Below are 12808 nucleotides of genomic sequence, written 5' to 3'. Positions count from 1 at the left end.
TCTGACATACGCGATCGCGTCAGAGGGAACTTGCTACTGAGGTGCATAGCGGCCTCCGCTATCCTCACCAGGCTGCAAACGAACATGCTAGACAGGGAGAACAGGTAAGGGGCGCTGATGGGCCGGGGAGCATGGAAGAGGTGCTGATGGACCGGGGGGAAGGGAAGAGGAACAGGGGGAGCACAAAAGAGGTGCCGATGGACTGGGGAGCAGGGAAGAGGGACAAGGGGAGCACGGAAGAGGTGCTGATGGATGGGGGAGCAGGGAAGAGGGACAGGGGGAGCACAGAAGAGGTGCCGATGGACTGGGGAGCAGGGAAGAGGGACAGGGGGAGCACAGAAGAGAGGCTGCTGGACACGGGGGACATAAAAGGAAGGGAGAAGGGCTACCGCTGAACAGGGGGAGCTGGCAAGGGGTAGTGGTGGGCAGCGGAGGAAAAAGAGACAGAAAGCAGCTAAGGAGAGAGAGAGAGAAAAAGACAGAGAAGACATATCTATTCTAGCACCCATTAATGTAACGGGCTTAAAGACTAGTTGTTAATAAAGCTGCGGCCATATTCATGCCACCGTAATTTGATACTGGAGGTGATTATGTTAGAATATAAGTGTGAGATAGTGGAGGAATGCGCGCAAGTTCCTAACACATGCGGTAACAGTAACTTAGGCACTCGCACGGGTCAGGTCTTGCCGTCTTTATTGCTCCTCTCTCTAAACATCTGATTCATTGCAGCTGAAGAAGAAAATGGCTCGTGGAGAGAGACCAGCTGGGCCTACATGAGTCCAAATGACCTCAGATCACTCGTGCAATCATTTTATTTATTCCAAACTGTACAGGATGGAAACTTCGACTTCCCTCTATGGTTAAAAAGCAAACCTTTCATCTGAACAGAAGCCATAAAAAAAAGGAGCAGGGTGCATTCTGCGTGATTCATTTCACCTCTTCCCTTGTGTTTATAGCAGCCTCGGTGATATTTGCCTTTCTTAGACATGCAAAGAGGATTGTTTATGCTTCTGGCTTTGCCGCCGCTCCAGGAAGACTTTTCCAAGGCTCATTACAAAAGGATACAGGTTTCTATATTAGCTCCAACAATGTAGCCAGTAACATCAAAATTGATCCGGATGAATTTACCCTATCAAAAGATGGAATGATTATTCAGGATAAGTTTTCAATTAGCAATAATCGCACCTTGGATAAACCTCATTGGCTATGATACTGCCACTGCGCAAAGCTAAGATGAAATCATTATTTTAACAATTCTTTGGCACAGTCATTAATCTTCAGTAACACTGTTATGTTAAAAATCTGAATAAACAGATCTGAAGGAAATCTTTAAACATGCATATTAAGGTCTACAGAAATAAAGAAGCCAACTGTTCCTTCACTGGACAAATTAAAAACCCTTCGCAAAATGCATCAACAATTGACCCATCTGCTTATCTGATCCTGAGCTTTTTTGTTAAATTATGAGCCATAAAATGAATTTATTGCACTCAAGGTGTCAACTTTCACTAACCTGGCCTAGTGTAAGGTATGCTGGCAATTTGGTACGATGTCTTGGTTAGTCTTTCTGCCCTTGGGACTGACTAATGGGGATTCTGCGTTCAGTAAAATACCCATCCCTTTCTTGTTCTCTATCTCTTGAGATAAACCCAACTTTAATGCTCACGGAAAGTGTCAACAAAATAAAAAAAAAAAAGCACATCTGCATACTTATGCAGAGCTAGCCCTGCCACTAGAAGGACTTATGGTGGCAATATTTGGGGGAGGGAGGGAGGGAGGCAGCAACCAGAAAGAGAACAGCAATGCTGCGGCAAGCCTTTTGAGTACCTGTGCGCCTTTAAGGTTGGCCACATCCCATCTCCTCCAACCAAATGTTTCCTTCAGAGGGGGCAGGATGATGCAGACCTGAAACACTTGCCGGTACCAGGATTTTAATTACTGTGTAATAAATCCTGGATATTCCACTCTCTTAAAACCTGCGATCTGCGTTGAGCTGTAAAGGTATTATGTGGAACTCAAGACATGAACTGTGTTGTATTGTGTATTATACTCGAAGGTCCCCTGTACATTTTGGAAATCGAAGGTAGGGAAAAAGGAAAGGGAAAGGGGTGAGGGAAAGAACGATACTGAATGATGAGGGGCACTAGGGAAAGGGAGATGCTGGACTACTGGGGGACTAGGTAAGGGGAGCTCCTGGACCATAAAAGGTAGGACAAGGGAAATTCTGGATTATAGCAGTTTAGGGAAATGGAGATGTTAGACTACAAAGGCAGAGGAAAAGGGTAGATACTGCGCTGTAGAGAACTAGTTACAAGAGATGGTGGGCTACAGGGATGGGGGCACGTGGTTTAAAGTACATCCCACTGGGGCAGGGCACTTATTTACCGAGCAAAAGTGGACAAATGGCTGAGTTGGCCTGACAGCAAAAAACAAAAGGAATTGACCCCGAAATATCCACAAAGAAGAAAATCCAGAGAAAACCAAAAAAAAAAAAAACTGTATAGGATTTGAAATCAGGTCGTGGATGAAGTAGGTTGGAGTAAAGGGCCAATATTCTGACTGGCGGGGAGTCACAAGCGGTGTGCCACAGGGATCGGTGCTGGGGCCGTTACTCTTCAACATATTTATCAATGACCTGGAAAAAGAGGCAAAGTGCGAGGTCATAAAATTTGCAGATGATACCAAACTGTGCGGCAGAGTTAGGTCCAGGGAGGAGTGTGAGGACCTGCAAAGGGACCTGGAGAAGCTGGAGGACTGGGCAGACAAATGGCAAATGCGCTTCAATGTGGAAAAATGCAAGGTCATGCATATAGGGAAAAAGAACCCGTTGTTCAACTACAAAATGGGGGGGGCATTGTTGGGAGACAGCAGACTTGAGAGAGACTTGGGTGTGCTGGTGGATGCATCACTGAAGCCATCTGCACAGTGCGCAGCAGCCTCGAAAAAAGCCAACAGGATGCTGGGCATCATAAAGAGGGGCATCACAACCAGGACGCGGGAAGTCATCATGCCATTGTATCGAGCGATGGTGCGTCCGCATCTGGAATACTGCGTTCAGTATTGGTCGCCATACCTCAAGAAGGACATGGCGGTGCTTGAGAGAGTCCAAAGGAGAGCGACGAAACTGGTAAGAGGGCTGGAACACTGCCCATACGCCGAGAGGTTGGATAGGCTGGGGCTCTTCTCCCTGGAAAAAAGGAGGCTCAGGGGAGATATGATAGAGACCTTCAAGATCATGAGGGGCATAGAGAGGGTGGATAGGGACAGATTCTTCAGACTGAAGGGGACAACAGGTATGAGGGGGCACTCGGAGAAACTGAAGGGAGATAGGTTCAAAACAAATGCAAGGAAGTTTTTTTTCACCCAGAGGGTCGTGGACACTTGGAATGCGCTGCCGGAGGAAGTGGTCGGGCAGAGTACGGTACAGGGATTCAAACAGGGATTGGACGGATTCCTGAGGGATAAAGGGATCGTGGGATACTGAGAGAAGTATCCAGGAAATAAGTATAGAATCCCGACCAGATCGTGCATGTGCAAAACCGGAGGGTTAGGACTTCGATGGGAAGATAGGACTTCAATGGGAAACCAGGGTGGCAAGGGGGCCCCTTCTGGTGATTCAGACAGGTGACCTGTTTGGGCCGCCGCGGGAGCGGACTGCTGGGCATGATGGACCTATGGTCTGACCCGGCGGAGGCACTGCTTATGTTCTTATGTTCTTATGACCATTAGATTTTTAACTCAAAATTATCCACACAATATTTGACAATACACAGATAGAGCAGTTATACATTTACCACTGGCTTTAACTATTTGCCAGAGTATTCTAAACAAGCCTTCGGAACTATAATAGTTATAGCAAAACAGTTATTTATGGCTGGTGCTACAAACCGAAATGCACTAATTCAGCCTGTTCAGTGTCTCGGCATTTCAGTTCTGTTCTACCGACAAATAAATATTATCATTACAGCGGCATGTTTACAATCCACCCCGTTGACTGAAGGCCACAAAGAGCATTTTAAGTTTGACATGAATATAATCTCTGCGTAAGCACTGCATCCAAGGGTTTCTTAAGCACTGCCACAGATCAATTAGAAACAGGAATTGATTTCTGTAATGGATTGCTTTGTTTGAGGTAACAATGATGCAACTATATAGAATTTATCATATTGGCTGTTGACGTTGACAATTGTGTGGCGTAGTAGTTAAAGCTACAGCCTCAGTACCTTGAGGCTGTTGGTTCAAACCCAAGCTGGTGACCCCAGGCAAGTCACTTAATCCTCCCATTGCGACCCTGGGCAACTTGCTTAATCCTCCCATTGTGACCCCGGGCAAGTCGCTTAATCCTCCCATTGCGACTCTGGGCAATTTGCTTAATCCTCCCATTGTGACCCTGGGCAACTTGCTTAATCCTCCCATTGCGACCCCAGGCAAGTCACTTAATCCTCCCATTGTGACCCCGGGCAAGTCGCTTAATCCTCCCATTGCGACTCTGGGCAATTTGCTTAATCCTCCCATTGTGACCCTGGGCAACTTGCTTAATCCTCCCATTGCGACCCCAGGCAAGTCACTTAATCCTCCCATCGTGACCCCGGGCAAGTCGCTTAATCCTCCCATTGCGACTCTGGGCAATTTGCTTAATCCTCCCATTGTGACCCTGGGCAAGTCGCTTAATCCTCCCATTGCGACCCCAGGCAAGTCGCTTAATCCTCCCATTGCAACCCCAGGCAAGTCGCTTAATCCTCCCATTGCGACCCTGGGCAACTTGCTTAATCCTCCCATTGCGACCCCAGGCAAGTCACTTAATCCTCCCATTGTGATCCCGGGCAAGTCACTTAATCCTCCAATTGTGACTCCGGGCAAGTTGCTTAATCCTCCCATTGCGACTCTGGGCAAGTTGCTTAATCCTCCCATTGCGACCCTGAGCAAGTCGCTTAATCCTCCCATTGTGACCCCGGGCAAGTCGCTTAATCCTCCCATTGCGACTCTGGGCAATTTGCTTAATCCTCCCATTGTGACCCTGGGCAAGTCGCTTAATCCTCCCATTGCAACCCCAGGCAAGTCGCTTAATCCTCCCATTGCAACCCCAGGCAAGTCGCTTAATCCTCCCATTGCGACCCTGGGCAACTTGCTTAATCCTCCCATTGCGACCCCAGGCAAGTCACTTAATCCTCCCATTGTGATCCCGGGCAAGTCACTTAATCCTCCAATTGTGACTCCGGGCAAGTTGCTTAATCCTCCCATTGCGACTCTGGGCAAGTTGCTTAATCCTCCCATTGCGACCCTGGGCAAGTCGCTTAATCCTCCTATTGCGACCCTGGGCAAGTCGCTTAATCCTCCCATTGCGACCCCGGGCAAGTCGCTTAATCCTCCCATTGTGACCCCAGGTAAGTCGCTTAATCCTCCCATTGCGACCTCGGGCAAGTCGCTTAATCCTCCCATTGCGACCCCGGGCAAGTCGCTTAATCCTCCCATTGCGACCCCGGGCAAGTCGCTTAATCCTCCCATTGCGACCCTGGGCAATTCGCTTAATCCTCCCATTGTGACCCCGGGCAAGTCGCTTAATCTTCCCATTGCGACCCTGGGCAAGTCGCTTAATCCTCCCATTGTCCCAGGTACAGCAGCAACCCCATCCTGCTGCTCGCGTTCCTCCGACTTCCCTTCCTCGGCACGGGTCCAGGAAGTGATGTCAGAAGAAGAGCTGATGCTGGCGCGAGCAACAGGTTGGGGGTCCCTGCTCGCACCGCAACCATCACAGAGGTGCAGGGGAAGGCAAAGGGGTATGTGCACGTGGTAGTGGGGCCAGAGAGGAGGATGGATGCTGGCGCCCCCACCAAGACGGTGTCCGGGTAGACCTCCCCGTCTTACTACGCCACTGGTTGGTGGCATATGTATGAATTGAGCATAGAAACATGGAAACAGAGCAAAATGACGGCACATAAAGGCCACGAAGCTCTTCCAGTCTGCCCATCCATATCATGTTTTTTCCTCCTCCCCCTAAGAGATCCCACATGCCTGTCCCAAATGTTCTTCAATTCAGACACAGTCCTCATTTCCACCACCTCTATTGAGAGTTTGTTCCATGCATCGACCACCCTTTCTGTAAAAAAGTATTTCCGTAGATTACTTTTGAGTCAATCTCCCTTCAATTCCATCTTATACTCTTTTGTTCCAGAGTTTCCTATATTTAAATGTCTCAATCATACTCCCTCTTCCTTATCTTTCTTACAAACTATACATATTGAGGTCTATAAGTCTGTTTATATGCTTTATGACGAAGACCACTGACCAATTCTATCCTCTGGACCAATTCTATCCTGGTTATATCTTTCTGAAGGTGCGATCTCCAGAACTGCACAAAGCACTCACCAGAGACTTACACAGAGACACTATCACCTCCATTTTCCTGCTTACTATTCCTCTCCATATACTCCCAAGCATCCTTCTGGCTTTGGCCATCACCGTTTTTATGCAGGTATGGAAAGTGCCCCTAATGAATTTGTATGTAAGGCTTATAGGTCAAAAATACTTAATAGAAGAATATATTCTGTAACACCGTTGGGGGTAGGGTGTAATATAAACCTCCCCTCAATACTTTCTATACCACAAGTGCTTGTGCAATAAAGTCTTCAGGCCCTCAGAGGTGCCACCAGAAGCTCAATATATCTTCATAGCAACTGGCTTTATGCCCCCTATCGTCATCGGATCTATTTAATATATGATGTGCTATGCTTAATGAACTTTTCTTAGATCACAATTCGGGTGGCCACGTCGTGAAGAGCAACATAGTTTTGAGGGATTGTGCCATGAGGAAACCTGAACGGGGTGAAACAAGTTGGCGTACTCTGTCCCTCTTGGCTAAACCACCCAAGTTAAGTTAAATACTTTATTTATAACTATTTATAATTATTTATTGAAAACAAAAAAAGTTCATTAAGCATAGCACATCATATATTAAATAGACCCGATGACGATAGGGGGCATAAAGCCAGTTGCTATGAAGATATATTGAGCTTCTGGTGGCACCTCTGAGGGCCTGAAGACTTTATTGCACAAGCACTTGTGGTATAGAAGGTATTGACGGGAGGTTTATATTACACCCTACCCCCAACGGTGGTATGGAAAGTGCCAGCATTGGCAGCTGGAAGTGCACCTCCAACGTCCCTGCTGCTCAGACGGCATGGAGGCTTGGGCAGATGATCTCTTCCAATGGTGGGGCTGGGGTGTCCCCACCTGCCAAGGTATTAATTTTAATGTCAGGGGAGGAGGGGAGGGCAGAGAGAACATAAGAATAGCCTTACTGGATCAGAACCAATGGTCCATCTAGCCCAGTATCCCGTCTTCACAGAGGCCAATCCAAGTCACCTGGCAAAAACCCAAAATAGTAGCAGCATTCCGGAACCCCAAAGAGTATCAAGATTCCATGCAGAATCTCAAAGAGTAGCAAGATTCCGGAACCCCAGATAGTAGCAGCATTCCATGCCACCGATCTAGGGCAAGCTGTGGCTTCTCCCATGTCTGTCTCAAACAGCAGTTTATGGACTTTTCCTCCAGGAACTTGCCCAAACCTTTTTTTTTAACCAGCTACATTAACCCCCCTCCCCTGAAATAGGCAGAGTTTCCAAAACTGGACATCCAGGAAGAGCCAATTCTGTGGAAAAACTCTTTTTCATGAAATTTCAAGATGGTAGTAAACATTGGAGGGGGAAGCTCAACCGCCCCCTTGATCAATGGTGCAAACCCAAGGTTCAAACAAACTGTTAGTTGACATTACTGCCCATGAGCAGGTGCGAATGCTGATGGCCAGGTTCTTGCCGTTGTAAAATTGAAAACACATGGATACTTCGCCACCCTGCCCAAGCAGCATCCACGACGTATTTCCTTCCTCTGTGTGTTGCAGATCTAAATGTGTACACATCGGCTCTCTGAAATTTCTGTCAAACGCATGTAGGAACTTTACACATGTAGATGCCAGATATACCTTCTAAAATGACCTCCTATACCAGGAGTAGGGAACTCCTGTCCTCAAGAGCCGTATTCCAGTCGGGTTTTCCCCAATGAATATGCATTGAAAGCAGTGCATGCAAATGGATCTCATGCATATTAATTGAGGAAATCCTGAAAACCCGAATGGAATACGGCTCTCGAGGACCGGAGTTCCCTACCCCTGTCCTATATCTAAAAAGCCTCGTATAGTTCCACTACTTACAAATCTTGAGGAGTTGTCGTTCTTCACAGTTTTGGCGTTGCCAAATGCTTCAAGAATAGGGTTCGCCTGAAGCAGCTGCTTTTCCAGCTCACCCTGAAATTCATCGATATGTTGTCAGCACATCAACTAACGTTATCAACTTGATACAAATATTGGAAACGTTCTTACGCAATACTTTGATTAGGCATTGCAAATAAAGGAGATAGTAGAAAGAGAGAGGGCCTGACTACGGATAATGTATAAATCCTAACCACACAATATTCAGTGCTATTAACTGGCCAGGTATGACTCCTGGCCAGTTAAACAGTATTTGTAACATAGTAAATGATGGCAGATAAAGACCTGAATGGTCTATCCCAGGGATCTCAAAGTCCCTCCTTGAAGGCCGCAATCCAGTCGGGTTTTCAGGATTTCCTCAATGAAGATGCATTGAAAGCAGTGCATGCAAATAGATCTCATGCATATTCATTGGGGAAATCCTGAAAACCCGATTGGATTCCGGCCCTCGAGGACTGGAGTTGCCCATGTCTATTCTATATAGTGCAGGGGTGTCCAATGTCGGTCCTCGAGGGCCGCATTCCAGTCGGATTTTCAGGATTTCCCCAATGAATATACATGAGGTCTATTTGCATGCACTGCTTTCATTGTATGCTAATAGATCTCATGCATATTCATTGGGGAAATCCTGAAAACCCGACTGGACTACGGCCCTCAAGGACCGACATTAGACACCCCTGATATAGTGCATCTAACTCAGGGATCTCAAAGTCCCTCCTTGAGGGCTGCAATCCAGTCGGGTTTTCAAGATTTCCCCAATGAATATGCATTGAAAGCAGTGCATGCACATAGATCTCATGCATATTCATTGGGGAAATCTTGAAAACACAACTGGATTGCGGCCCTCAAGGAGGGACTTTGAGACCCCTGGTCTATCCACTATGCCTGATAGTTACAAGCATTATAAATTCATGATTAAATTGTCTTATATTTCTGGGCCATAGACTGTAAAAGTCTCCCCGGTACAATTTTTAGGTTCCAACTGCTGGAGCTGCAGTTGAAGCTCACTCCGGCCTATCTAAACCATCCCAAACTCCTGACATTCCCTAAGCCCTCCCCAGCCCATCCCAAACCGATTAGCCATACACAGGCCATAGATCGCATAAATCTTCCCAGTTACGGCCCTAGTTCTTCAATTTATACCCTTCACTTTCTGATTGGAGATCCTCTGTGTTTGCCCCACGCTTTTTTTAAATTGTCACCATTTTTCTCCATCACTTCTCTAGGGAGGTCCTATAAGGAGGACATATAGGGCATCCACCACTTTTTCCATGAAAAATAATTTCCTAACATTACTCTCAAGTCTACCACCCCACAATCTCAATTTATACCCTCTAGTTTTACCATTTTCTCTTCTCTGGAAAAGATTTGGTTCTGTATTAATACCTTTTATGTATTTAAATGTCTGTATCATATCTCCCCTGTCTCTCCTGTCCTCTAGAGTATAAACATTCAGTTCTTTCAAGCTCTTCTTGTATGCCTTTTGGCTCAGACCCCTTACCATTTTTGTCGCCTTTCTCTGGACCGCTTCAAGTCTTCTTATATCCTTCGCTATATATGGACTGGCTAAATGTTAATATTCAGCGAGGGTATAGCCAGCCATATCCGTTGAAAACTAGTGGTTAGCAGCTTAAACTTGGCCGTCTATAATCACGCGATAGCTGCCAATTTTAAGCACCGACTGGTCAAATTGGGCTGCGCGAAAAAACAGGTCTATCTTTGGCAGCTATAACATACTCCCCCTCCTTTACAAAGCAGCACTAGCATTTTTAACACCGGCCGCCGCAGTGACAGCTCCGACGCTCATAGAATTCCTACAAGCGTTCGATCTGTCACTGCGGTGGCTAGCGCGGCTTTGTAAAGGAAGGGGTTTAGCCAGCCAGCCCTTAAAATTAGCGGCCAGCTAGGTTTGATTTGGCCAAAGATAGACCGGATATTCTGTGGTCACCGGACAAGGCCAGGCACTGAATATCGGCGGTCAGCGCCAACCGCAGGAGTTAACCAGCCTCCCTGCTGTCTCAATATTGGCCCCTATAAATTCAGTAGAGACCCTATGAGCAAATCCTAACGTCCCAGTTCTTTGCAAAAAGTCCCTTTGCTTCCCACTGCAGCACAATCCACTCTTGCACTTTTCCTCCAACAGTTCACTTGCTTTCCAACCATCAAAGTCAGTTTACAACATCTGTTTAGCATTATTACAGGGTTCAGCTGACCAGAAGGGTCATTTAGCGGACTCCAGCTCTGCTATTCAAGCGGGTTGGCATTTTTCTTTAATTAAAAGAACAGGATGACATAATTAGATATAAAAAAAAAAAACCTCACAGAAACCGCTTAGAGCTGGTATTAATGAAGTCTCTCTTTTTCAAAGCAAATGATTTTTACTCTAATGCAGCAGGTTAAAGGTAGTACTAGCCAGGCTGAACATAGAAATGAATGATTTTATTGCAAAGTATACACTTGCAGTCGCATGCAGTGACAGACTTTTTGCTGTGCGAAGGGTGCCAGTGACACAAACCATGCAACGCAACGTAATGAAATAGACACTCAAAAACTCAACCCTGCTCCCCAAACTGTGGCCCTCGGACTTGATCACTCACCAGACGCTTTGGCAGCCAGTAAAGCCTCGCAGAGCTACATTCCAGACGCCCCCTTCATTTTAACTGAAAATAGTTAGTGCTGGCTCCAGACTGAGGGTCTTGGAAAAACTGCAGGGGTTGTCCCAAGTCACTAGCTGAGTATCTTATGTATATAGCATGCATCAAAGCAGATGCGAACTTAGAATGCGAAGAAACAAACTTTTTAAAAAGTTAATGAAAATCATTCCTACACAAAGATGCCTTCGACCTATAAACGAATTTCTTCTTCTTTTCTTTTTTTTTCCTCTCTAAATCTTTACCAAAGACTGGTCCCCTCCATATGCATGTTCTTGGCAACTAAGAATGTAATGTAATGTAATGTAATGTAATTTATTTCTTATATACCGCTACATCCGTTAGGTTCTAAGCGGTTTACAGAAAATATACATTAAGATTAGAAATAAGAAAGGTACTTGAAAAATTCCCTTACTGTCCCGAAGGCTCACAATCTAACTAAAGTACCTGGAGGGTAATAGAAAAGTGAAAAGTAGAGTTAGAGGAAAAATAAAAATAAAATAAACATTTTAACAAGACAGCATTGATCTAAATACTTTGGAAGGTAGAAGAGAGGAGAGAAAGGAATAGAAGCAGAAGGGGGAGCCGTTGAACAGTAGAGTTCTGGAGAAATTTAAATGATAGAAATAGAACAAAACAAAGACAAAAGGCAAAACAATAGATAAGATTAAAGATAAATCATAAGCTGGAAAGAAAAATAAAATAAAATAAAAAAAAATAAAAAAGAGGTGCACTGTTACAGAATTACCCTCTTACTGTGCAAGCCAAGGAAGTCGCTACCCCAATGCTGAACTCAGCAGTAGTTTTACCTCCTAAACTTAAGGAAAATATTTAGGGCTTCATTTACTAAGCTAGCGGTTTTAGTGCACGCTAGATGCTAACACCTCCATTGAGCTGGCGTTAGTTTTTCCGCATAGCGCAGGGGTTAGCGCGCGCTAATAACGCTACCGCAGCTTAGTAAAAGGAGCCCATAATCTAGCTTGGTGATAATTTAGTCTTAACCGTTCAGATGACTCAGCGACAGTCAGGGGGGCTATGGAGACTTAAATGACATGCCCAGAGTCACAAGGAGCTGCAGTGAGAAAAATCACACCTGGTTCTCAGGTCACCGCACAAACCATTAGGTTACACCTCCACTAGGGTTACCAAACGTCCGGGGAAACCCGGACATGTCCTCTTTGTAGTCCCGGATGGACTTTCCAAAACCTGGCAGTTTTTCCTGGGTTTGAAAATCCCCGACGAGCTCCGGCCACATCTGGAAGGCATCTGAGCATGAGCGGATGACGTCACACACATTTGTGCATGCTTCAGGCCCTCCAGACACGGCCAGAGATTGTCGGGCAAGAAGAGAGGAGGTTTGTGGGTTTTGGAGCTGGAGGCTGAACTGGGAGGGGCTGGGACAGAACAGGGCGGAGCCAAAGGTGGAACTGCTCGGGGCCGGGGCAGAACATGGGCGGAGCCATGTGTCCAGATTTTTGGGCCCTAAAAATGGTAACCCACTCAATCCTGTAATAGTGGTAATCCTATACCAGCACTACCTACATTGTGCATGTCCTACTCCGATTCTTTTCAGACACATCCATATTGTAACAGCAAGCCGCAAAGCATGTGCCCATGCAACAATCCTGAAGAAAGAGTTACACAAAACCATAAGATTATAAGACACGGTGTCAGGGAGAACATGCAGTGATGGCTTTAGTATCGTTTCACAGGAGTCCTAAAAAGTTCAACCTGGGTGCATTGATTATTTGGGATACTTCAGGAGATCAGAAGTCATGCGGCCAAATTGCAGGCTGATAACTCTTTGAGGATCGCCAGAGAAAATGCTGACGTTAAAAAAAAAAAAAAATGATGACATAGACGAATTTACAGTGGCATCCAAGAGGTAACCTCG

General features: G+C 45.9%; 1 protein-coding gene and 1 pseudogene across 2 annotated transcripts in view; both read right to left on the bottom strand.

Annotated features, from left to right (window-relative positions):
* The window catches only part of MYH11 (myosin heavy chain 11), a 211926-nt gene that overhangs the window by 90302 nt on the left and 108816 nt on the right, over nt 1-12808 (bottom strand). For both annotated transcript variants that reach the window (XM_033915087.1, XM_033915089.1), the window contains 2 exons: nt 8207-8299; nt 1066-1129 (listed from right to left, as the gene is read on the bottom strand). In XM_033915087.1, the coding sequence (XP_033770978.1) occupies nt 1066-1129; nt 8207-8299 (157 nt within the window). The remainder of the gene's footprint in view (nt 1-1065; nt 1130-8206; nt 8300-12808) is intronic.
* Nucleotides 1103-1230, bottom strand: LOC117345898 (annotated as a pseudogene).

This window comes from Geotrypetes seraphini, chromosome 11, assembly GCF_902459505.1.
Source record: "Geotrypetes seraphini chromosome 11, aGeoSer1.1, whole genome shotgun sequence".
Classification (NCBI taxonomy): domain Eukaryota; kingdom Metazoa; phylum Chordata; class Amphibia; order Gymnophiona; family Dermophiidae; genus Geotrypetes; species Geotrypetes seraphini.
Note: the sequence above shows the minus strand (reverse complement) of the source record. Positions and strands in the feature narration are given on the sequence as shown.